The sequence below is a fragment of the Heterodontus francisci genome, chromosome 16 (genome assembly GCF_036365525.1).
Source record: "Heterodontus francisci isolate sHetFra1 chromosome 16, sHetFra1.hap1, whole genome shotgun sequence".
NCBI classification, from domain to species: domain Eukaryota; kingdom Metazoa; phylum Chordata; class Chondrichthyes; order Heterodontiformes; family Heterodontidae; genus Heterodontus; species Heterodontus francisci.
The window spans coordinates 87,149,030-87,174,835 of NC_090386.1; the positions used below are offsets into that span (position 1 = coordinate 87,149,030).

At 42.5% G+C, this 25,806-nt stretch overlaps 1 protein-coding gene across 1 annotated transcript in view; it reads right to left on the reverse strand.

The window, feature by feature from the left end:
* Positions 1-774: 774 nt before the first annotated feature.
* LOC137378308 (microtubule-associated proteins 1A/1B light chain 3A) overlaps positions 775-25,806 on the reverse strand; it is a 30,584-nt gene continuing 5,552 nt past the window's right edge. Inside the window, exons 3-4 of the mRNA XM_068048568.1 lie at positions 25,499-25,605; positions 775-1,815 (exon numbers count right to left, since the gene is read on the reverse strand). Of these exons, the coding sequence (XP_067904669.1) occupies positions 1,653-1,815; positions 25,499-25,605 (270 nt within the window). The 3' untranslated portion in view covers positions 775-1,652. The remainder of the gene's footprint in view (positions 1,816-25,498; positions 25,606-25,806) is intronic.

Genomic DNA, 25,806 nt, shown 5'->3' on the forward strand with positions numbered 1-25,806 from the left:
ATTGAAATGGATGCAGTAGACGCAAAAGCCAATTCGATCCATGAGGTGTTCACAAGGATCACAGTCTGATTTGCAGAGATAAATGCTCCAAGAGCACACGATCACTCCCATAGTAAGAAAGCAGGCAGGTAGGTTGGTTATTGCATGTGCAAGAGATGCTTCTGTATCAAGTGGGCTTTCCTTGTTCCTGAAACTATTGATTTTAATTGTTCTGTTAATTCACTGCCCTCGTGGCCTGCTCCTCCTCTCATGAGGATTCTTCCAATTCTGTGGACATCAAATCCTCTGAATTATCCTGGTTGATGATCCAATCTTCATGAAGGAAGCTCAACAGTAAACGTTGAAAGGATCTTTTGACTACATGGGGATATTGAGTTCAGCACAATTACCCCTCTCTTGAGTTACTGCAGCAGGGGTCAGCAGATAATAATCAGGAGAATGGAACCCTTGCTAATCCTCCTTCTTAACCCCTGGCAGAGGTCATCTAGCTGGACAGTGACTGGACGACAAACTCGGGGGTTTACTGGCTGGTAGGGTTCAGCTATGCACTCCATAACCTGGCTGAACCAGCAAGGGAGCCCTGTTCAACAGTGCTGGCTGGCTTTTATGGCTTCACAAATCTAGAAAAGTTAGTTCAAGACAAATCAAATACTCAAAATGCAACACGGATTAAGGAGATGTGGGCCTGTTTAAATCATAAATTTTTGTATTGGACTTTTGTTTTGCAAATTATGCAAGTTTTGTTCAAAAAGAAATAAAAATCAACAATTATGAGAATTTCCATGGATGCCATTCCCTTTTTATCACACATTAACAGGCGCTGTAACTACACAGAACTGACGACCAAAAATAAAATAATATCCAACGCAATCAGAAAGCAACACACAAATAATATAAAGAATTATAATAGTGTCACAAAAAACAGGAACCAACCACCTACATTAAAAATCTACTTCTGTATATGCTACAATGTGACAGTACTTGGGTTTTCCTAAACACCCGTGCTGTTTATAAAGTGCATTAAAGCAAATTCTACCTAAAATAGCTGATCATGAAAACCAGGAACGGACATTATGCACAGTCCTAAGATGCTGTTCGCCTTCAACTTCCCCTCACCCCCAGCACCCTCCCCATCTATTGCCTTATAGCACCGATATTAGATATGCACTTAAAATCAATTTTAAAGTCATTGGTACTTTTTTATATATAGATAATATATATATAATATATTATGATATATATCTCACCCTCTCCATACAAGGCCACCTGCATAATTCAATATCAGTCATCTAAGGCCTTGAAACTCCTCATTGGTTCGGTAGATGGACCATGCATTAATCACATTTTTTTTTTAATTACAAAATGAAAAAAACACAAGGAAAAAAAGACCAATAACTAGCAAATAAACAATTGCCAATCATATAGATACAAGTGAGAGAAGGCTATTGTTCAATGTTTTACATGACCCCAGTACACTATGCGTTCATAGTACGTGTGAGTGACAGAATGCAGGATAGAAATCCTGGTGTTTTGTTTTTTTTTTTGTTTTGCTTTTTAAAAACACAGTGAAATTCTCTCTTCTCTCTTCCTTGACCAGTTACTGAAGTGCAGGGATCTTCACTGTGGTGCTGCTGCTGCCGCCGCCGCCGCCTTCAGCACCCAAAGGTTTCCTGAGAGGCGTATACCATGTAAAGGAAGCCATCTTCATCCTTCTCCTGCTCGTAGATCTCTGAGATGGAGGTGGAGACACTGACCATGCTGCGTTGGTTTACCAGCAGGAAGAAGGCTTGGTTTGGGTTCAGCTGGAGTCTGCGCCTGTGGAAGGAACGACAGCTATTATTTTCAGGGACACTTTTTTTTTTTAATTTACCGGTAACCTTGGCAAATTCATCTCGAGTCGAGGGGACAGAAAAACTGATGCAGGACGTAAGCCAACTTCTGTCACCTCAGGGACCTGGATTTAAATCCAACCAGCCTGACGGAATTGAAGTTGTCTCCTCTCTGCCAAGTATAAAGAGCCTTACCTAGGCTAGGGTTGCCAACTCTAGTGGGACATATTCCTGGAAGTTCCATCCCATGACCTCCCACCCAACCCGAACAGCCTTCCATCACCCCTCCACCCCACCTTTCCTCTTACAAATAAAAAGTAACGTATTCAAAGAAAATGAAAAACAATTTTGCTCGCAGCAGTGTCCAGGAGACTTATCTTCAATTCTTGGAGAATCCTGGAGGGTTGGCAACCCCAGACCTACACAGGATGTATTTGGCCTACCTCGGCCTGTGGACCCACAGCGTAAAAATGACCCTTAGTTTGACACAGAGTTGCCAACTTGACTCAAAGATCATGAAGATGGCTGGTGTGGGAAATGGAAAACCTACACGGTTCAGTAGGGCTCTTTGAGTTTGGGGTTAAAGCACATTGTAGAGAATGCGTTACTCTACACTTTGCTGCACCATAATTGACGTGAGTGCTGGATGCTGAAATAGAAAATTCCTCGGCGTTAAACTTAACAAGTTATTAATTTTAAAGGACAAATATTCATGACTTTTTTGAATTTAGTACTGAAAATTGAATTTGTATATACTGCTTTTCACCACCTCAGAATATCCCAAAGCAATTTACAGCTAATGGAACATTTTTAAAGTGTAGTCACTGTTATAATGTAGGAAGTCTGGCAGCCAATTTGCACACAGCAGGCTCCCATAAGCAGCAACGTGATAATGAGATGGTGGTGTAGTGGTAACACCACATGCCTCCTTGGGGACACGGGAATTAATTTTTTTTTAAAAATCTGGAATTGAAAGTTAGTCTCAGTAATAATGATCATGAAATGAATTGTTGTAAAAACCCAACTGGTTCACTAATGTCCTTTCGGGAAGGAAATCTGCTGTCCTTACCTGGTCTGGCCTACATGTAACTCCAGACACACAGCAATGTGGTCAACTCTTAACTGCCCTCTGAAATGGCCTAGCAAGCCACTCAGTTGTCAAGGCCAATTAGGGATGGGCAACAAATGCTGGCATTGCCAACAATGCCCACATCCCATGAAAATAATTTTTTTAAATGACCAGATAACCTGTGATGTTGATTGAGGGATAAATATTGGTCAGGACACCAGGAACAACTCCACCGCTCTTCATCAAAATAGTGACATGTGATTTCTTGCGCTCACCTGACAGAACAGCCGAGGTTTAAGGTATATACAAATGCTGGATGTGTTCACTAGTAATCACAACAGAAAGAAAATTATATTCAGGATCACTTATTCTTACTTAAGCCAAGGATGGCAGATGTTAATTGCTGTTAAATATTTATTTCTGCAAGTGTGCGTAACATAATATCGCAGCTTCTGTTCAAAATTTGTTTTTTGTTTGTGTGAAAAATAATAATGGGGAAAGCTGATTTAAAAATGACAGAAGGTTACTAAGGCCCAGTGGAAACCATTGCTGTCCATCAGTCCTCACTGAATCCTGGGCCTTTCCTGCTCAATGCCAGTTACCACTGATAGTAAGGAATGAAAGGTACACAGCGGGGAACTAATAAGCAAGAGAGCCAAATTAAAAGATTTACTTTTTTTGTAGCGCTTCATCACATCAGTCAGAAATGTCACAAACTTCTTGACACGATGAATTACTTTACAAATTAAATAACTACTATGTTGGCAAACACTGCGTTTTTTTGTACAAAACAAAATCCCACAAAAAAAAGCTACAAAAGGAGTTTGCAGCGGTTTATGGTGGGTGGTTATCGAGGGAGAAATCGTTGGTCACAAAATGGGAGGACACCCCGCTCCTCTTCAAATAGCACCATGGGGCCTTTGATATCCACCTGGATCATCAGAACATGGTGGAAGATCTTCTCGGATGCACGTTAAAGATCGCATGCCTCAGTCGAAGGTGGGTACCTCTGGCAATGCAGCTTTGAAGTGTCAGTCTAATCTATGTGCTCCAATCCTGGGCTCTGAGCGTACACCACGGGATACTTAATGTGCTTGCCTGAAAATCCACTTTAGAGGCGGGTGAGGTAGCCATTTCTTACTCTAGAGATTTAGATATAGGTGTGGCGTGGCCAGGGATCAAACTGAAAAGAGCTTGCTTTTATATAATGCCTTTCGCAACTTCAGGACCTCTCAAAGCCCTTTACAGTCAATGAGTTACTTCTGAAGTGTAGCCAGTGCTGTCGTGTAGGAAACACACAGCAGTCAATTTGTGCACAGCAAGCTCCCACAAACACTAATGTGATAATGACCAAATAATCTGTTTTTTTAGTGATATTGCTTGAGAGTTGAATATTGGCTAGGACTCTGGGGATAACTTCCCTGCTCTTCTTGGATCCTCTGCATTCACCTGAAAGGGCCTTAGATGAACTTCTGAGGACAGAAGACGGACCTTCTTCGCTTTATTTCAGCTTACAGGTTTTATTAAATTACCTCAGACTTCAAAAGGCATCGGGATAACACTTCATTCGACTGCAGCTTAGGCTTTAACTGCCAAATTAATTGTATAAAGAATATGAGAACATTAGTAATGTCACTGTATATTTTACAGCAGCTGCCAAACTGAACTATTTACTCAAGTAGGTCGAAAATAATAAATAGTTATGATTGCTGTACTAAGCTGTAACATACACAATATTGGAGAAGAATTTCATAGAATGGGCAGCACAGTGGCGCAGTGGTTAGCACCGCAGCCTCACAGCTCCAGCGACCCAGGTTCAGTTCCGGGTACTGCCTGTGCGGAGTTTGCAAGTTCTCCCTGTGACCCCGTGGGTTTCCACCGGGTGCTCCCACAGCCAAAGACTTGCAGGTTGATAGGTAAATTGGCCATTGTAAATTGCCCCTAGTATAGGTAGGTGGGAGGAGAATGGTGGGGATGTGGTAGGGAATATGGGATTAATGTAGGATTAGTATAAATGGGTGGTTGTTGGTCGGCACAGACTCGGTGGGCCGAAGGGCCTGTTTCAGTGCTGTATCTCTCTATTACTAACAGTACAGCATAGAAGGTCATTTGGCTCAGAGTCTATGCGGGCTTTTTCCTTCCATATCCCTGCAAGTTTTTCTCCTTCAAGTATTTATCCAATTTCCTTTTGAAAGCTACTACTGAATCTGCTTCTACCACCCTTTTCAGGCAGTGCGCTCTAATCCTAGAGTCGGGCATGAATCCATGATTGGAAAGACCTGTATTTATATAGCGCCTTCCGCTTTCACGAACACCATCCAATTTTGGATGAATATGTTGACTTTGATATTGTTGTAACTCAGTCAGATTCAGGTTTGACACAGGATACCAAACTTTCAGACTCAAAAAAAAAGAAAAGGAGAGAGAGTGTGCTCTCAAACTGAACCAAGCAAAAAACAAATGAGTGGAAATAGTCTGGAATCCCTTGCAGTTCTACTTTGGATACCATATGATCCAGTCTCCTCATCATGACAGATCATCTACTGCTCATTTTAAACAAATAATTGTTGCATTTGCTCTTATTTTTAGGATTTTGCTTCTGCAATTTTAAAGCGCTGCCCTTGACCCAACAGATAAGCTAAATCTTTTCAAAGCACAGACTCATCACTTTATTTGATGCATTTTCCAGCACCTGAGCAGATTTTTTAAAATATTTGATGTGCACAGCAGTTCAAGTCATCACTTTTAGCCACAATGTTGTGCTATTAGTGATGACAAGTATCTTCATCCATGTCTATCTGACACATCCCATTCTCTGATTACAATCACTGACTTATTTTAATGACAGATTTAACTGTTAGTGTACAGAACAACTTGAAAATTCTGAACAAGAAAGCAGCTCAAATCTTAGGCATCATAGTCATGATCATTAATTATTTTTAAAGCGTAGGTTTCTCAGTTAATGAAAGAATGTTAAATGCAGGAGGGTGACTAAGAAACAAGCTGAAGTGAGACCAACCCCCAAGGCCCCCAAAATATCAAATACTGAAGGTTTTATATTGCACAAGCGTGATGAGGGAGAAAATTAAAATATTTTAGTCATTAAAGCTACAATTTTTAAAGTACATATTGGTAATGATCACACTAGTCAGAATTTTATGTTGGCAAGAGGCCACGCCCCTCAGCCAAAAAGTCAGGATGGGCCCGCCTCCGCCAAGCCTGGGGAGCCACGCTGGGAATTTACAGTCCCCAAGCCCTTAATTGGCCTTGGGCGGGGCTACCATCTCAGACAGGAAGTCCCGCCTAATGGAGCTGCTGGCCAATCAGCAGGAAAACAGCTCTCAGTCCCAGCAGCACCACCAGGAGCGGTGGCCAGCGCTGGGACTGCATCCAGCCAACAGAAGCAAGAGGGACAACAGCCCCAGAAACAAGGTCATCTTTTGGGGCCTCACTAGGGATAATTGGCTGGGCCCCAATGAGGCAAGGGGGGGCGGGCGGGTGCTGTGCAGTGGGGCGGTTGGGCTGTTGTTGGTGGAGGGGGGCCCCTCCATGAGGTACAGGGTACCTGATCAGGAGAGACCCCTCCCCACCACACCCGCAAGAAGGCGGTCAGGTTTAACCTGGCGGCGTGCTGGGGGGCCTCAGCCTAAAGGCCTGCTCAGGTCTGCAAAAAACCTGAGCCCGACGGAACCACATCCGACCCGAACTCGACCCAAGTCCTTCCATTTTTTTCCCGCGCCCAACCATTAGTTAACTTACCTTCCATTTTTCACTTTCTTGCTGATCTGCACAAGCTTAAAACAAATAACAAAACCACCTTTCTAGTCCAAAAATTAAATTAACAGAGAAGTCACTTACCCGTGATGGAGTGTATCCAGCCCGGTCTGACCCGGGCCCGAATGCCAAACCCGGAAGTGCAACCCGACCCGAACCCGACACATGTCGTCGGGTCCCGTTGGGTTCGGGTCGGGTAGCAGGCCTTTACCTCAGCCTCTTACTGATAAAATACCAACGGGAGCAGGAAGAGGCCCTTAAGTGGCAGTTAATTGGCCACTTAAGGACCTTGATTGGCCTGAGGCAGGCAGGGAGTTTCTCACCACCGCCCCGAGTAAAATTGCAGTAGGGGCGGGAATCATCGGGAATGGCACCCCTGCCTCCCACTCAACTTTGCAGCCCCACCCACCCCGCCACAGACTGCTCGTGTGGTTTGGGCATAAAACTCCGGCCATTATACTTTGTAGCAAGTTAATACAAAAGATTTTTTTAAATGTGATTTGACAGGAAAAATGCTCAACAAAATAATTATCCCCGTACAATTTGGTTCTGTAATACCAAAGCACATCAATCTACAACATGAAATTTGTTAATAAACCCCTCATAGTACAGTAAGTTAAATCCAAACTGGCCAATGTAGAGAGAGATTGGAATACAATATTGGATAGAAACAAATGAAGATGCTTGTAATAATTAGTTGTAGCATGTTTTGGCTAAAAATACTTCTGCAAAATCACACAGGAATTAGAACACGGGAGCAGGTTGTTCGGAGTAACCAGTTTGTGTTACCGATTTTATCTTCACGCGGGTCCTAATACCATGTCCCCATCCTGCTCTCATATCACATTATTCCCGCTTTCTTTCAAACACCTATCACAATTCTTAAAAGCCAACGTGGTCTCTGTTTCAATCATCAACTCCAGTAGTGCATTCCGCAGCCTCACCACCCTCAGCATAAAAAGGTTGTTCCTGCTCGGTCCTGAATCCTTTAGATTTAATCTTTTATCTTGGTCCCCTTGTTCTAGATTTCTCCAGCCACCACTACCAGATCCCATTCCTTGTTTAATATTAAATTTCTCTCTCAAATCACCCCCGGGTTCCCTCTGTTTTAATGAAAACAGCAAGTCTTTTCCTATATTTCCTCATACCAGGCAGCAATCTGGTGAGTCTGTGCTGCACCCTCTCTATTGCCTCCAAGTCCTTCTTATAGTGTGGAGTCCAAAACTCATGCTTGGTACTCCAACTGAGCTCGTACTAAGGTTATGTATAGATTTAGCAGTGTGTCTGGACTTTCATATTCTATAGTTTTACCATTAAACCCAGTATTGCATTTGCTTTTTAAAAAAAATAAAAATGGCCTACATATCTACAAAGTCTGCTCACAAAAATGTTAGAAAATGCAAGAACATGAGGTTTTTTTTTAAATCTAATTTTTGATAGTGTGCAGTGTTAGGCGAATGTACCTCCACTCCAATATTTCCTTTAACATTCAGTTGTTGCGCACAGCCAGGTCTTTCAGCACATGGTCCCTTTTTTTTTTTGGTACCTGAAATGTATTCATCACAGAACAAGGCTTGCTGCTCAGCTGTGCACCCTAGGGGGAACATTTCTACATTCCCTTCTAGAAAATAGGTTTCAGCGGGAAAAGAAATTTGCATTTAAAAAGCACCTTTCATGACTACAGGACGGCCCAAAGTGCTTTACAGCCAATGAAGTACTTCTGAAGTATGTCACCGTTGTAATGTAGGAAACGCAGCAACCAATTTGCACACAGCAAGCTCCCACAAACAGAAATGTGACAATGACCAAATGATCTGTTTTTGTGGTATTGTTTGAGGGATAAACATTGACCAAGACACTGCTTCGAAATAGTGCCATGGGATCTTTTACATCCACCCGAGGGCAGACGAGGCCTTAGTTTAGTGCCTCATCTGAAAGACAGCACTTCCAACAGTACCTCTGACAGTGCAGCACGCCCTCAGTACCGCACTGGAGTGTCAGCCTAGATTTTTGTGTTCAAGTCTTGAACTGGGACTTGAACTTGTGACTCAGAGGCGACAGCTACCAACTGAGCCATGGCAGAATCTGCTCACAACCCCTTTCAGAAATTTCTGACCCTGCTACCACCAGCAGTCTGGCTTCAGCCTATTCCACTTGCTTGGCAGTTTTCAGTAACCAGATTAAACGTTGGTCAGATGCATCAGCTCTGCAAACTGCTGGTCCTGTTTTTATCAGGCTGTTACATTGCCACAGACAGGCCAACACTCACCTTTTTACTAAGTATTATCAGCATGTTAATCTTGCCCTATGAGAAAATCATTGAATCTCAAGTACTGTATTGATATAGCAGTGGATCAACGTTCTTTGTTGTTTAAAGCACTAGTACATCCCTTGTCACATAGTATATAGAACAAAGAAACAGGCCACTTGGCCTAACAGCGTTTATGTTCCACTCTAGCTCCTTCTCCAGTTAAGATCCCTTTCAATTGCTGGATGAGTGGCGAGGGGGGGGGGGGGGGGGGGATGTGGAAGGAAGGGCAGATTTTCCAAAATATTGCTTTTTTAAAAAAAGATTATTTCATAATAACAAAAAAGGTTTGCACCTAACACTTGGAAATGTGATCGAGATGTGTGTTAGAATGTAAATGTACAAGTTTTACATCATTACTAACCAATCTCCCATGGCATTGCTCATGTTGAGTGGGAGGATATATTCGCTCTTTTTTTTCTTACTAAACTCTCAACTTAATCGCACTGGAAGTGGAGAGCACCACATGTGTGCCTCTTTCTTGTGGTTATCTCTTCTATATGTCTCAACCTTTCCTGTTAGGTTTGCCTATCTGCTTCTTTGTCTCCATATATGCTTATGTTTTTGACTGCCTCTCCTCTTACACAATCTTTCAGTTCTCTCTAAGTACATAAATGTGTTGGAACAACCTTGGAGGAACACAAAGTGTATGGTACTTTTGTGACTTTCAATATATATATATTTTTTAAATTTGTTCTCCTTAGAGCAAAGAAAGTTAAGAGGAGATTTGTTGGAGGTGTTCAAAATCATGAATCATAAAGAGAAAGTGTTTGCAGCAACGTAACCTCCAGTTATTTTTTTGTAGTGCGTGGCTGATTCGCTTAAGTGCATGGGCCCCTTAATTTTTTTGGCACAGTAACTTAAAGGGGCTGACTTTGCAGAATTGTTACAGTGCAGAAGGAGACCATTCGACCCATCGTGTCCGTACCGGCTCTCAATGAGCAATTCCCTCAGTTCCATTCCCCCGCCTTCTCCCCGTAACCCTGCACATTCTTCCTTTTCAGATAACTGTCTAATTCCCTTTTGAATGCCTCCACCAAACTCTCAGGCAGGGCATTTCAGATCCTATCCACTCACTGCTTGAAAAGTTTTTCCTCGTGTCGCTTTTGCTTCTTTTGCCAATTACTTTAAATCTGTGCCCTCTTGTTCGCGATCCTTTCACGAGTGGGAACAGCTTTTCCCTAGCCACTCTGTCCAGACCCCTCATGATTTTGAATACATCTATCATATCTCCTCTCGGCCTTCTTTTCACCAAGGAAAACAGTCCCAACTTCTCCATTCTATCTTCATTAATGAAGTTCCTCATCCCTGGAACCATTCTCATGAATCTTTTCTGTACTCTCTCCAATGCCTTCACAACTTTCCTAAAATGCAGCGCCCAGAACTGGATGCAATATTCCAGCTGAGTCTGAACTACTGTTTTATACAAGTTTAACATAACTTCCTTGCTCTTGTATTCTATGCCCCTATTAATAAAGCCCTATTAATATGCTTTATTAACCACTCTCTCAACCTGCCCTGCCACCTTCAATGACTTATGCACACATACACCCAGGCTGCTCTTGCACCCCCGTTAGAGTTGTACACTTTATCCTATACTGTCTCTCCATGTTCTCCCTACCAAAATAAATGACTTCACCTGCTACTTGTCCACCCACTTCACCAACTTGTCTATGTTCTTGTGAAGTTCTACGTTATCCTCTTCACAATTGTTCAAGTTTCTGCGCAGTCTTGCAGTTTAAGGGGAAACATTGGCTTCAAGGGTCAGTAACCAGAGATCACAGATTTAAGTGATTGGTAAAAGAACCAGAGGCAACATGAAGAAACTTTTATAAACACAGCGAGTTGTTGTAGGCTGGAATGCACTGCCTGATAAGGTGGTGGATACAGATTCAATAATAGTCTTGAAAGGGGGAAAATCGAATACATACATGGAGACAAAAATTTTACAAGGCTCTGGGGAATGCGATTAATTGGATAATGCTACCAAAGAGCCAGCACAGGTGCAATGAACCAAATGGCCTCTTTCTGTGCTGCATCATTCTAGGATTTCTTTTTAAATGGATTTGCGGTATTAGCTTAAAATGCAAGTTTTATTTGTGCTTATTTGTCCCTACTTCCCCAAAACTTTCCCCAAGTTTTTCATTTATTTACACCATTTTTTTTTCCTGCCCCTAATTCTCGGAAAGGGTGAATAGTTGTTGGCGACGTTTCTTGCAGCAGGAAGGCAGCACAGTGGCGCAGTGGTTAGCACTGCAGCCTCACAGCTCCAGCGACCCAGGTTCAATTCTGGGTACTGCCGATGCGGAGTTTGCAAGTTCTCCCTGTGTTCGCGTGGGTTTCCTCCCACCACCAAAGACTTGCAGGTTGACAGGTAAATTGGCCATTATAAATTGCCCCTAGTATAGGTAGGTGGTAGGGAAATATAGGGACAGGTGGGGATGTGGTAGAAATATGGGATTAGTGTAGGATTAGTATAAATAGGTGGTTGATGGTCAGCACAGACTCGGTGGGCCGAAGGGCCTGTTTCAGTGCTGTATCTCTAAATAAAAATCAAATATCTAATGACTAGCACTTTGAACATATGCTCATTTGGAGAAATTCCAGTCACTACATCTGAGCAAAGTGCCTTATTAACATGTCCCAGCAACTGTAGCACAGCCACCACTCCACTGCAGCACGACAAAAGAAAAAACTTCCCACTGTAAACACCACTGCTGGCTCAGAATTTTTATTTAAACTGTGCAAAACACTAAAAAAAAAACACACACTAAAGATATACTTGATCCTTCATGATTTATTTTCCCTACTGTTTGTACCTTGTGGTTATTTGAAAAACTTCTGCCTGGTTACCAAATGGCACGAGTTGTCATGGTGGATACTGTAGTTTCACAGGCGGAGTGAGGTATTTCTTTCTGTCTCTCAGACATACTTTGCCAAAAGAAGGTATAACCATAGAAAGGTTATGACACAGAAAGAGACCATTCAGCCCATCATGTCTGCACCAGCTGAAAAAACTAGCTGCCCATTCTAATCCCACCTTCCAGCACCTGGTCTGTAGCCTTGCAGGTTACAGCACTTCAGGTGGATAACACTCCAAAGTTGAAGGTCCCATTTCTAGCTGGATGGGACATAATGTTGGCTGTTGCAATGCACTCTAGGTACCCTGGTTGTCAACTAGCTATGGAACTATAATCCCATGAACATCCAATATACACACAGACACACAGACGCTAGAATTCCTCCTATATTAGAATTTTTTGTATCGAGCCACTCGTGTGATCCATTCCTTCAATAAATTTGCTACATTACACAAAGAACCGGTCCCATTTAGGTTGCCGTAGGACGGCGGCCAACTACAGACACCACACTCCTGGACTATCCAGGGGATAGGTACTCATCAATAATAGCTGGCTTCAATCATGTGTTGCAAGTTAGTAATATAACCTTCAGGGTTAGATTACTATTGCTCTTGTGGTTTGTGACATATGTGAGCCACCCAATTGTATTGAAAGTCTTATAACTTTCTTGGGCAATATTCAGTGAATAGGTCTGCTGGTGGAATATTATCCAAGGCTGCAGTTGGTGATATTACGTGACAACTGGGCACCGAAACCACCCAAGGCTGAGTCGCATATTTCCAATCGTGACAGGCCAGCATTAATATATCTGCTAACGCTGCCTCGCCAACTAGAGCCATGTGAATGTGGCTTGAGTAACAGACCACTCCTCTCTTCAAGGCATTGACTCCCTTATTGGCATACAGCTCCTCAGGTAGCAGTCGCTTTACGGTAAAGTGCAGGCCGCAACACAGGCCGTTGGCCGGCCGTTCAGTTGTGGCAAACATATGAGTGAGCTTGATTCCCTGACTTAAGTCAATGTTCCCAGGTGTGCCTTCCAGCAAGGGTCAGTGTACTACAATCCAGAGGGGGAAGCCTGCCTTATTTTCCCTTTCCAAATCCCTGTGCTCGCTTTAGCTCCTGGTCCATCAAAGCCTCAGAATTTAAAAATCGCATCCTCGTGTTCAAATCCTCCATGATCTTGTCCCTCCCCATCTCTATAATATTCCCCAGCCCCACCACTAATCAGATCTCTGCGTTCCTCCAGTTCTGGCCTCTTGTGCATCCCTGACATCCTTCGCTCCACCACTGGCAGCCATGCTTTCAGCTGTCTCAACCCTAAGCTCTGGAAATCTCTTCCTAAACCTCTCCCTCCTCCTTCAAGACCCCCCTAAACCAACCTCTTTGGCTCGGTGTCAATTTTTTGTCTGAATATGCTCCTATAAAGCACTTTGGAAATTTTACTATGTTAAAAGGTATTATATAAATGCAAACCATTGTTGTTTTAAGAGGCTTTGCTGGCAATTATAGCAACTCTAATACTGCCCTGTATCAAAGAGAGGTGGGGCTTAGGTACGTGATTTCCCACATGGAAAACTACTAGTCTAGTGCATACTCGTGGAATGGCACCAAGTTATAGTGCCGTTCCTCTGTTTAACGAGAAGTATAACTGTGATTAGAGTGGCAGGAGTTGTATACCTACTAGCCAAAACCATTTAAAAATGATTGCCAGCGAGCTAGGAAAATCTTAGCTGAAAACATTTTCATAGGGATACCAGACAGAGGAAGAGGAGAAAATATACAGGCATACATGATAAATCCTTCCCTTTGAGGGTCTATTTTAGGACAATTCAGCTAGTTAAATCTACTGAACTGGTATCAATTGGATTTTCTACCAGGGAGCTTAAATTTGAATGCCAGGTCAATTTTTGGTTCCAAGGACAAATGCCAATTTTTTCCAATGATGAATATCAGGAACTTGCTGAGCCTCAACATTACCCAACAAAAATCAACCTCAGTATCAACATTTTCAATTGACCCCCAGCCTCAATAGCTTTTTGGGAGAGTGTTCCAGATTTGTGTGAAGAAATACTTCACTGCTGAATGGCTTAGCTCTAATTTTAAGATTCCCCCTTGTTGTGGACTCTATGTCACAAACAAATATATTCAACCAATAACAGAATAACTAGAATGTTCAACTTCCATCGATAACTCAGCTTTCTCGCTTTTTTATGACCTCAATAACCTCTCAATATCATTTCCGGTCTGAATCATTAGCAGGCCTGGTGAAACAAATGGTCTGAAAAAAAAAGCTCCCTGCAGATACTGCTTTAATATATATGGACTGTGTTGGCACGCTCAAGGGTTAAACTTCTTTACACCTCTTCTATGAAGTATAGATAATGTCAGCATTTCCTGTAACAATAGAGGCCTGTAAACAGGCCTTAGATTAATATTGCATTAGCAGTCAGCGTACACATAATGTGGTGAAGACACCACTCTTTTAATGAGACGTCATTTTTTTTTTTAAAGACGGTTTCCAATTTTAATAATGTGCAAGAAGGAAAGATGCCACGATACAATTAAAAAGGATCTGCATCCGACTCCACTGTTCCACAATTCTGAATCTTATGAAGGGAAGTAATTAGACACTGTCTGGTTTTGCCTCTTTAAAATGAGTAGTTAATAGCAGCCTCTGCCAAAAGCTATTTTGTGCTTCTTCCTGTCAGGATTTCTTTAATGGTTCGGCAAATGTACCCAGTAAGAAACTGAGCCACAGAGACTACACCTTTTTTTTCTACTTCATTCATAGGATGTCAGCGTTGCTGACAAGGCCAGCATTTGTTGCTCATCCCCAATTGCCCTCGAGACGGTGGTGGTGAGCTGCCGCCTTGAACAGCTGAAGTCCACTTGGTGTTAGGAAGGGAGTTCCAGAATTTTGACCCAGCGACAGTGAAGGAACGGCAATATAGTTCCAAGTCAGGATGGTGTGTGACTTGGAGGGGAACTTGCACGCGGTGGTGTTCCCATGCAGCTGCTACTTTTGTCCTTTTAGCTGGTAGAGGTCATGGGTTTGGAAGGTGCTGTTGACGGAGCCTTGACAAGTTGCTGCAGTACATTTTGTAGATGGTACACACTGCTGCCACACTGCATCAGTGGTGGAGGGAGTGAACGATTAAGGTGGTGGGTGGGATGCCAAACAAGCAGGCTGCTTTATCCTGGATCATGTCAAGCTTCAAGTGTTGTTGGAGCTACCAGACAAGTGGAGTATTCCATCACATTCTTGACTTCTGACCTGCTCTAGTAGTCATAGCATTTATGTGGCTGGTCCAATTAAATTTTCTGGTCAATGGTGACCCCCAGGATGTTGATGGTGGGGTTGAGAGTGGGGGGGTGGGGGGGGCAGGGGTTTAACATTGGCAATGCCATTGAAAGTCAAGGGAAGGTGGTTAGACGCTCTCTTGTAGGAGATAGAAATTTCCTGCACTTATATGGAGTAATTATTACTGGTCACCTAGCAAGCCAAGCCTGAATGTGGTTCGGGCCTTGCTGCAGGTAGGCATGGACTGCTTCAGTATCTGACGAGTTCAAATGGAACTGGACACATAGGAACAGGATAGACCATTCAGCCCCCTCAAGCCTTCCACCATTCAATGAGATTATGGCTGATCTGCAATCTAACTCCATATACCCACCTTTGCCCCATATCCTTTAAATCTCAGATTTAAAAAGTTAACAATTGATCTAGCATCAATTGCTGTTTGCAAAAGAGAGTTCCAAACTTCTACCATCCTTTGCATGTAGAAATGTTTCCTAATTTCACTCCTGGAAGGTCTGACTAATTTTTTGACTATGTCCCCTGGTCCTAGACTCCCCAACCAGTAAAAATAGTTTCTCTCTATCCACCCTATCTGTTCTCCATAATATCTTGAAAACTTTGATCAAATCAGCTCTTAACCTTCAAAACTCTAGGGAATACAAACCTAGTCTGTGTAATCTCCTCGTAATTTAACCCTACACTGCATTCCCTTCAAGGCCAATATATCCTTCTTAAGGTGTGGTGCCCAGAACTGCTCACAGTGCTCCAGGTGTGGTCTAACCAGGGCTTTATGCAGCTGTAGCAGGATTCTTGCAACCTTGTTTTTAGATACAAAGGCCAGCCTTCCATTAACCTTTTTCAATTAATTTCTGTACCTGATCATGACATTTTAATGATCTATGTACCTGGACCCCCAAGTCTCTTTGGACCTCCACTGCTTCTAGTTTTTCACTATTTAGAAAGTACCCCGCTCTATCCTTTTTCGGTCCAAAGTGGATGACCTCACATTTGCCTTCAATGAATTCCATTTGCCAGAGTTTTGTCCAGTTAATCTATCAATATCTGTTCATAATGTTATGCCTCCATCTACAATGCCGCCTATCTTTGTGTCATTGGCAAACATGGATATATGGCTTTCTAATTCATCATCTAAGTGGTTAATAAATTCAGTGAATAGTTGAGGTCCCAACACGGATCTTTGTGGTACACCATTAGTCACATTCTGCCTATTAGAGTACCTTCCCCTTATCCCTGCTCTCAGTCTCCTGCCACTCACTCAATTTCCCAAATAGGTCAATAATTTTCCTTCAATTCCATAAGCCTCTACTTCAGCGAACAGTCTCTTATGATGGACTTTATCAAATGCCTTATGGAAATTCATACACATAACATCCACAGACATTTCCTGTCTATTACTTCATCACCTCTTCAAAAAGAATTCAACCAGATTCACCAGGTGTGACCTCTCCATTACAATACCATGCTGGTTCTCTAATCAGCTGAAAAGTTTCAAAGGTGTTCAGTCATACCATCCTGAGCCACTAACTTTCCAACAATAAATGTTAGGCTAACTGGTCTATAATACCCTTATTTCCTGCTCACTTTTACTGAACAGTGGAGTGACATGCATAATTTTCCAAGCTAAAAGGAACGGTTCCAAAATTGAGAGAACTTTGGAAGACCATAGTTAGGGCATCTGCAACGTTCTCACCTACTTCCTTTGAATAGTATGGAAACCATCTGGTCCTGGGGATTTGTCACTCTTTATTGCCATTATTTTCTTCATTATTGTTATTTTGTTTATGTTAATTTTGATAAGTCCCTGTCTCAATATAAGCTTCCTTTGGGGGTGTCCAGCATAACTGACCTGTTCCTCTACTATAAATACTGAAGCAAAGTAATTATTCAACGTCTGCCATTTCTTTATTTTCATTGACAATATTACCTTGTCAGTTTTCAAGGAGTCCACATTGCTCCTGACCACCCTCTTTTTACTAATATAATTGTAAAGTTATTTTGTGTTAATTTTGAGATCCTTTGCAAGCTTCGTTTCATACTTCCTCTTGTAGTCCTTACAATCTGTTGTCACCCTTTACTGTTCTCTGCATTGCTCCCATTTGTCAGAATCTGTGCTTTTATTTTTACAATTTGTCCGCATTTTATTTTAGTTTGATGTTGTCTCTTTCCTCTTTAGTCATCCAAAGTTTTGTTTTTGGCAACTAGAGCTCCTGTCTCTTAGGGGTATAAGCTGGTTCTGTATCACATTCAATTATTTTTGAACACCTCCCACTGATCTTCCTTGTTTTATCCATTAACAGATTTGCCCATTTAACTATGGGCAGTCTGTCTCATCCCATCAAAGTCAGCCTTACCTAAATCTGGAACCTTAATTGCTGTTTTGCATTTCTTCTTTTAAATACTATGTTGAATTCTTGTATGATTGCTATTAAATAAGTATTCAAGCACTGTTAGCTAAATTTGGCTCATTACTAAATCTAATGTAAAATGCCCTCGTTAGTTCTAGGACATATTGTTGCGGAAAACTGTCCTGCTTATCCCAATCTACGTGAAAGTTAAAATGCTTCCCCCCCAATACCAACCCTCCCCCCGCCCACTGGCATTAAAACTGTACCTTTGCTAACTGCTTGTCTAATCTCTGTTTATATAAGCTACAATACAGCCGTTACCAGGGTATCTATACACAAGTTCACCAGACTTGTTCCTGGGATGGTGGGACTGTCCTACGGAGAGAGATTGGGGAAACTGGGCCTGTATTCTCTAGAGTTTCGAAGAATGAGAGGTGATCTCATTGAAACCTACAAAATACTTAAAGGGATAGACAGGGTAGATGCAACTAAGATGTTTCCCCTGGTTGGGGAGTCTAGAACCAGGGGACAGAATTTCAAAATAAGGGGGAAGCCACTTAGGACCGAGATGAGGAGAAATTTCTTTACTCAGAGGGTTGTGAATCTTTGAAATTCTCTGCCCCAGAGGGCTGTGGACGTCAGACTCAACCATTGAGCATGTTTAAAGCAGAGATTGACAGATTTCTAAATACCAATGGCATAAGGGGATATGAGGATAGTGTGGAAAAAAGGCATTGAAGTGGATTATGAGCCATGATCATATTGAATGGCGGAGCAGGCTCGATGGGCTGAATGGCCTACTCCTGTTTCTATGTTCCTAAATTCCTAACTCCCACTACAGTCTTAAATTCTTTTCTATTTCTTAATTCTACCCATAATTTCTCCACTGCCTGCTTACCTCTTATTATATCCTCATCATTGAAGTGATTTCATCCTGAATCACTAAGACTACCCCTCCTCCCCTTTATCATTTTCTCTATCTTTCCTGTATGCCAGGTTATAAGGTCTATTTAGTTCCTAGTCCCCGAGAGCCATGTCTCAGTAATGGCTAACATTTCATACATTCCAAGCTGAACTTACACCTGCAATTCATTTAATTTATTCCTGATACTGTGTGTGTTTGTGTAAAGAATGCTTAATTGGGCTACACACCTTAACTGGGTCTTCTGCTCTCGTGTTTCACTCACGTATTTCTTATCTCTTTCTTCTGGTTTAATTACCTTAAATCTTTCAGTTTTCCCTTTACCTGTAGTGCTTAAAGCACTATTTCTGACCGTTAGACTATTCTCTTCCCCTTTGTTTGTTTTCAACCTATTATTTGATACTATCTTTTCCACCCGATTCCTCCTCCCACATCCCTCGCCCCAGCATTTACCAGTTTAAAGTCCTGGTGACTGCCCTATTTATCCTTTTTGCTAGGACCCTGGGCCCAGCCTAGTTCAGGTGGAGCCCACTCCAATAGTACAGTTCCTTCATCTCCCTGTACTAGTGCCAATATCCCACAAAACAGAACTCCTCTTTCCCACACACCCCTTCAGCCACGTGTTCATCTCCCTAATCTCCTTATCTCTACGTCAATTTGCACAGGGCTCAGGTAATAATTCAGAGATTATAACCCTTGAGGTGCTGTTCTTTAATTTAGCTCCTGGTATTCTTTCAAATAGGACCTTTGCCTACTCTTCCCTATGTTGTTGGCCCCAACATGGATTGCAATTACAGGATATTTGGGGGGGGGGAAGATCCAATCAAGCCAGTTCAAGATGCCCCTCACTCTGGCACCAGGTAGGCAACATACTGTGTGGGACTCTCAATCCTGCTAACAAAGGATAACTTCTGTCCCACCTAAATACTGAATCCCCTACAACTACCATATTACACTTCACCTCTTCCACCCCACATTTGGACAGCTTCCTGCTCCAAGGTGCCATAATCAGCATTCTCTGCAGATGCTGGAAACCTGAAATTGAAACAAAAAGTGCTGGAAATACTCAGCAGGTCAGGCAGCATCTGTGGAGAGAGAAGCAGAGTTAACGTTTCAGGTCAGTGGCCTCTCATCAGAACTGGCAAAGGTTAGAAATGTAATAGTTTTTTAAGCAAATAAAACAGGAGTGGGGCAAAAGAGAACAAAAGGGAAGCTGTTAGGACAGAGGGTCACAGAGAATAACTGACAGGAGGTCATGGAGCAAAGGCAAAGGGTGTGTTAATGGTGTGGTGAAAAACAAAGCATTAGGGCAGAGAGGGTGTTAAATGACAGAATAATGAAAGACCTAGCCAAGACCACAAACATGAAAAAAAGTGGGCATGGTAAAAAAAAAATTGAATGATGAAACAAACTAAAATAAAAAATTTTTAAAAATAATAAAAAAATGGGGTCCAGTCATGCTCTGAAATTATTGAACTCAATGTTCAGTCTGGTAGGCTGTAGTGTGCCTAATCAGTAAATGAGATGCCGTTCCTTGAGCTTGTGTTGATGTTCGCTGGAACACTGCAGCAACGCTAGGACAGAGATGTGAGCATGACAGCAGGGGTGTGTGTTGAAATGGCCAGCAACCGGAAGCTCAGGGTCATGCTGTCGGACTGAGTGGAGGTGTTCTGCAAAGTGGTCACCCAATCTGCATTTGGTCTCCCCAATGTAGAGGGGTCTGCATGGTGAGCAGCGAATACAGTATACTAAATTGAAAGAAGTACAAGTAAATTTCTGCTTCACCTGAAAGGAGTGTTTGGGACTTTGGATAGCGAGGAGAGGGGAGGTAAAAGGGCAGGTATTACACCTCCTCCGATTGCATGAGAAGGTGTCATGGGAAGGGAACGAGGTGTCGGGGGTAATGGAGGAGTGGACCAGGGTGTGGCAGAGGGAACGAGCCCTTCGGAATGCTGACAGAGGAGGGGAAGGGAAGATGTATTTGGTGGTGGCATCACGCTGGAGGTGGCGGAAATGGCGGAGGATGATCCTTCGGATATGGAGGCTGATGGGGTGGAAAGCGAGGACAAGGGGAACCCTGTCGCGGTTCTGGGAGGAGGGGAAGGGGTGAGGGTAGAGGTGCGGGAAATGGGCCGGACACGGTTGAGGGCCCTGTCAGCCACAGTGGGATGGGGGGGGGGGGCGGGGGACTCCTTGGTTGAGGAAAAAATAAGACATATCAGAAGCGCTGTCGTGGAAGGTTGCATCATCAGAGCAGATGCATCAGAGACGGAGGAACTGTGAGAATGGAATGGAGTCCTTACAAGAGGCAGGTGTGAAGAAGTGTAATCAAGGTAGCTGTGGGAGTCATTATCCTCCCCACAGGTAAGCAAGCACATTGTACCTGTTGAATAGGATCGATTTCTGACGATCCTCAATCTCACTTGGATCTTCCTTACTCTACATACAATCTGCGCACCAACTCTATTCTAAACCTGCTCCTCTCTACAAGGTGTGGCTGAGGTCTGAAGCAAACTATCCGGATACTTTTCCCTCTCCCTATGTGTCAGAGTGTCTTCAACTCATACTCCAGCTCAATGACTCTGAGCCAGAGACTCAAGATGGAGACATCGACTGCAGATGTGTTTGCTCAGGACAGTCTTGCTGACCACAAATACCCATATACTGCAGTCCAGACACATAACCTGCTCTGCCATATCTAAGTCCAGATTATTTGTATATATGTTTTAGTTTGCTGTGAGTCTTTTTTCCTTTCCCCACACAAATTTTAAATTTGCCTCAAGCTTACATAAACCACGAGTACTGGAGACAAAAAGCAACATCTCCTTTCCCCAGTTTTGTGCACCATTTGAGATGTACTCAGAGTCAGCGGATACTATTTACTTGTAAACACCTTTTTGAGCCACAAAAAAGTTACAAGTGCTCACTCAGCTTCCTGTTCCTGTTCACAGTAATTAGCACCTATTCAGGTCATCACTTACAGCTGACTGACAGTTAACTACCAACGACTGGCAGTTTCTGTTAACTAACTTGCAGTTTCTTTGTCAGTTTTAAAGCCTGAAGTTAAATTCAAAATGTTAAACTAAATTTCAGTGTGAGATAACTCACCCACTACTTACCAAAGAATTCCCATTCTCACCAAATTCCCAACTTTTACTCTGTTTACAATGCACTCCAAATGCAAACACTCAGGATCTGCTGACACACATCCTATGATCATCCCCCTGTATAATCATCAGCAAACGTCCCCACCTTTGACCTTATGATGAGGGAAGGTCATTGAGGAAGCAGCTAAAGATGGTAATTGATCTCTGTTGATTTAAATCTTATTGCTATGACTTTGCTACAATTGTTCTCAGCACTGCTGTTAAGCACAGACAAGAAAACAAACTCAGGTAGGATTCCTGCTCGATTGTAGTGTTGTAGTATTTTGAAGTTGCAATTGCATTGTGTACTCTAGAGGCTGCTGTAGAGTACACACGCTAGCAAAGTGAAAGTGAAACTAAGACGGAATAAAAGGAGAAGCCTTTGTGTTCAGCTGCTGCAGTCTTTCCTTCACTCGCTCTCTCTTTGACTCATATCCTATGCCAAACTCAGTTAAGCCTCACTCAAGTCCTGAAGACATCACATTGATCACAACCCGAGGATTCTGAATGGAATGGCATATGTAAGCGTGAGGTGTGGACAAGATCACATAATTATATAGAATGTACAGTACAAAACCACAGGCCATTCAGCCTAATTGACCAATGCTCCACATGAGCCCCCTCCTACTATACTTCATCTAATCCTATCAGCATATTCTTTTTATTCCTTTTTCCCCTCATGTGGTGTTAGGGAGCTGTCCTGACGCACAACTATCTGAATTTCCCCACCCCTGAACCCACCTCCATGGCAAGATTCAGCCAATCTTCTCCATGTCTACCCTATCAAACCCTTTCACAATCTTAAAGGTCACAATCACCCTTTCACAATCAGGTCACCCCTCGGCCTTCTCTTTTCTAGAAAGAAGAGCCCCAGCTTGTTCAATCATTCCTCATAGGTATAACCTCTCAGTTCTGGTATCATCCTTGCAAATCCCATTTGTATCTTTTCCGGTGCCTCTGTATCCTTTTAATACTAGCAGTCCAGAACTTTGCATTGTATTCCAAGGTTCTATACAAGCTTAACATAACGTTTCAATTCTATCCCTCCAGAATTGGGGGTGGCACAGTGGTTAGCACCGCAGCCTCACAGCTCCAGCGATACGGGTTCGGTTCTGGGTACTGCCTGTGCAGAATTTGCAAGTTCTCCCTGTGACCGCGTGGGTTTCCGCCGGGTGCTCCAGTTTCCTCCCACAGCCAAAGACTTGCAGGAGGATAGGTAAATTGGCCATTGTAAATTGCTCCTCGTGTAGGTAGGTGGTAGGGAATATGGGATTAATGTAGGATTAGTATAAATGGGTGGTTGTTGGTCGGCACCGACTTAGTGGGCTGAAGGGCCTGTTTCGGTGCTGTATCTCTCTATGACTCTAAAACTCCAATACTCTGACAACATAACACTGACTGAGTATCAACAACAGGACAGATGAGTCATTAAGGTAAGAGAAGGAAAAACAGACATGGCTACAAGAAATCTGGGAAATCCAAAGCGCATCAGTCTGAACGCAAGAACATGAACAGGAGCAAGAGTAGGCCGTGTGCCCCCTTGAGCCTGGTCTGCCATTCAGTATCATGGCTGAACATCAACTCCACTATCCTGTCCTATGCCCATAATCCCTCAATTCCCTTTGTGCCCAAGAATGTATTAATCTTCTGAGCATCCATAGCTCTTTGGCGTAGAAAATTCCAAAGATTCATAACCTTCTGCATGAAGAAATTTCTCCTTATGACTCATCAGTCCTAAATGGCTGACTTCTTATCCTGAGGCTAGATCCCTAGTTCTAGACTCTCCAGCCAGGGGGAAAGAGCCTCTCAGCATCTACCCTGTCAAGCCCTCTAAGAATTTTATATGTTTCAATAAGATTACCTCTCATCATTCTAAAATCCATAGAATCGAGGCCCATTCTACTCAATCTCTCCTCATATGACAACCCTCTCATCCCAGGAATCAATCTAGTGAACCTTTACTGCAATCCCTACAAGGCAAGTGCATCCTCTTTAAATAATGAGACCAAAACTGGATACAGTACTCCAGGTGTGGTCCCAGTAAAACCCTATATAATTGCAGCAAAACTTCCTCACTCTTACACTCTAACCCCCTAGTAATAAAGGCCAACATGCCATTTGCCTTCCTAATTGCTTGCATGTTAACTTTATGATTCGTGTACAAGGACAATCAAATCCTTCTGAACATCAATATTTACAGGTCTGGGCCTGTAATTCGGTGCGATTTTCATCCCTGATCACAGCTCCTATAACATTTGGATTACATTTAAAGGCAAAGTGATTAAATTGAAACGGGAAATGCAAGGCAGATCAGTTTTGTATTTTTTTAGATCTTAATCTTTATATATTAGGAATGCATAAAAAAACACACTCAATGCAAACAACGCAAATAATTCTCTCCTGAGTTATAAAGACAAATGTTGGTACGGTCAAAGATCAGTCAAAAGCGACTACATGACTTCAGCTGGAACACTGATTCAAAGTATGTACTAAAATAAACTCCACCGAGCATGGTTTATAATTCACACTAGGCACCAAAATCAAATACAAGGAAATCCAGAGACTCTTTAAGGAACTGATCCCAATCCTAAATCCAAATGGGCTGTTTCCAAACCCTCCCTTCCTCTCTGATTCAGCTCTTACTGTGTTTGAACAAAGCATGTTTATTTAAAAAAACAACTACAGCACTCCAATGAACTGAGAAGGGATTACCACACTAAGAGCAGAATCTTAATGTGTCCATGTTGGACATTGCCAGAATTAGCCTGAACCATGATCACTCAGCAACAAGGCGGTAGTCTAGGAACTGAGAGTCAGTTTACATGCTGATTTTGCATCCTCTGAATTTTCCCCATTTTTTTTCCCCGTTACCTCCCTCTCACTCTTCCAGCCTCTGAATTCAGATTGAGTTATCCACAGAACCATTGTACAGATGATCACAGGTGACCTCCATCCAAATCATTCTCTGCTGCAACATTCTGTAGTCCCAGATTTCTGAATTTAACAAAACACAATTGATCTGCAGGGTCCACTCAAGAGCGCCAAATTTTAAAACTGCTTTCAAGGTCAAAAGTCAAGAGGAAATGCAGAATAGCAACTTTAAAACATAACCTGTTTGTTATCTTTGAGAGGGTAGAGAAACAAGAAACCAAGAGCATTCCTAGGTTCTGAAAGCATCTAGAGTTTAAGAATGAGGTACATACACCATAAATGCAACCCTTTTCAAATGAAAGCCCTATCTTACTATTCTCCTGAAGGAGATGACTCACTTTGGGAATGATTCCATGGACAGGGCCTTCTTGTATCTCATCTAATGGACAATTCTGTTATGAGGAATACAAGAGTGGAAACGGGCCATTCAGCCCCTTGAGCCTTTTCCACCTGGACTGAGTGTTGACGCTGCTAAACAGTGTGCAGTTACCAATCAGCATCTGTGCCACTCAACTGCATCCAGTGCTGTAAAACCTGGGGACATTAAAGATAACTGTAGAGACCCCATTGGTGGGGAGCAGGGTTGAGTAACTTCAAGACAGATGTCTCCCTGGCCTATATGTCGCACTACACAGTACATTTAACCACAGTTACAAGCGAGTCTAGTCCCTCTAGTATTTACTGAATAGCACATACATTTGATTTTATGCAGGCTGATGTTCATGTCTGAATTTTTCATGTTTTTTTTTCTCCATTCATTCTTTTTAAAAAAAGGTTCCTGACATCAGTTCCCCTACTTAAAATGACAAAGACATTGCATTAAAGGTATAAATAACAAGCAAGGGGATATTAGCCCAAGGTGAAAATGTTTCCCCTTCAGTTTAAAAAAAAAATAAACATACATTTCAAACCATGGTCCCACGTAAAATCCTGCATCTCCACACCTGTGGTGGTTTTTGTTTCCCCTCTCCTCTGTTGGGAAGGTAACACTTACCGAATAATCTTAACAAGTTCACTCATGTTGACATGGTCTGGAACTAAGAATTTGGTCTTGTCCAGCACTGGCAGCTGTTTCTCCCCCTTATATCTTTCAATGATCACCTGTCAAGAAAACAGATTCAAGGTGAAGAGATCCATATACACAATAGGAGTGTGTTTTTTTAAAAATTGTTTAATAATGTAGCAAACTATCCACACACTGGATTGGCCCTTAAATATTGATTAAAAAAAAGGTATGCAGAAACTACAGTAGAACCTCCACTATCCACAAAAGTGGAGGGAACTTCCCCCAGTAGATACTGG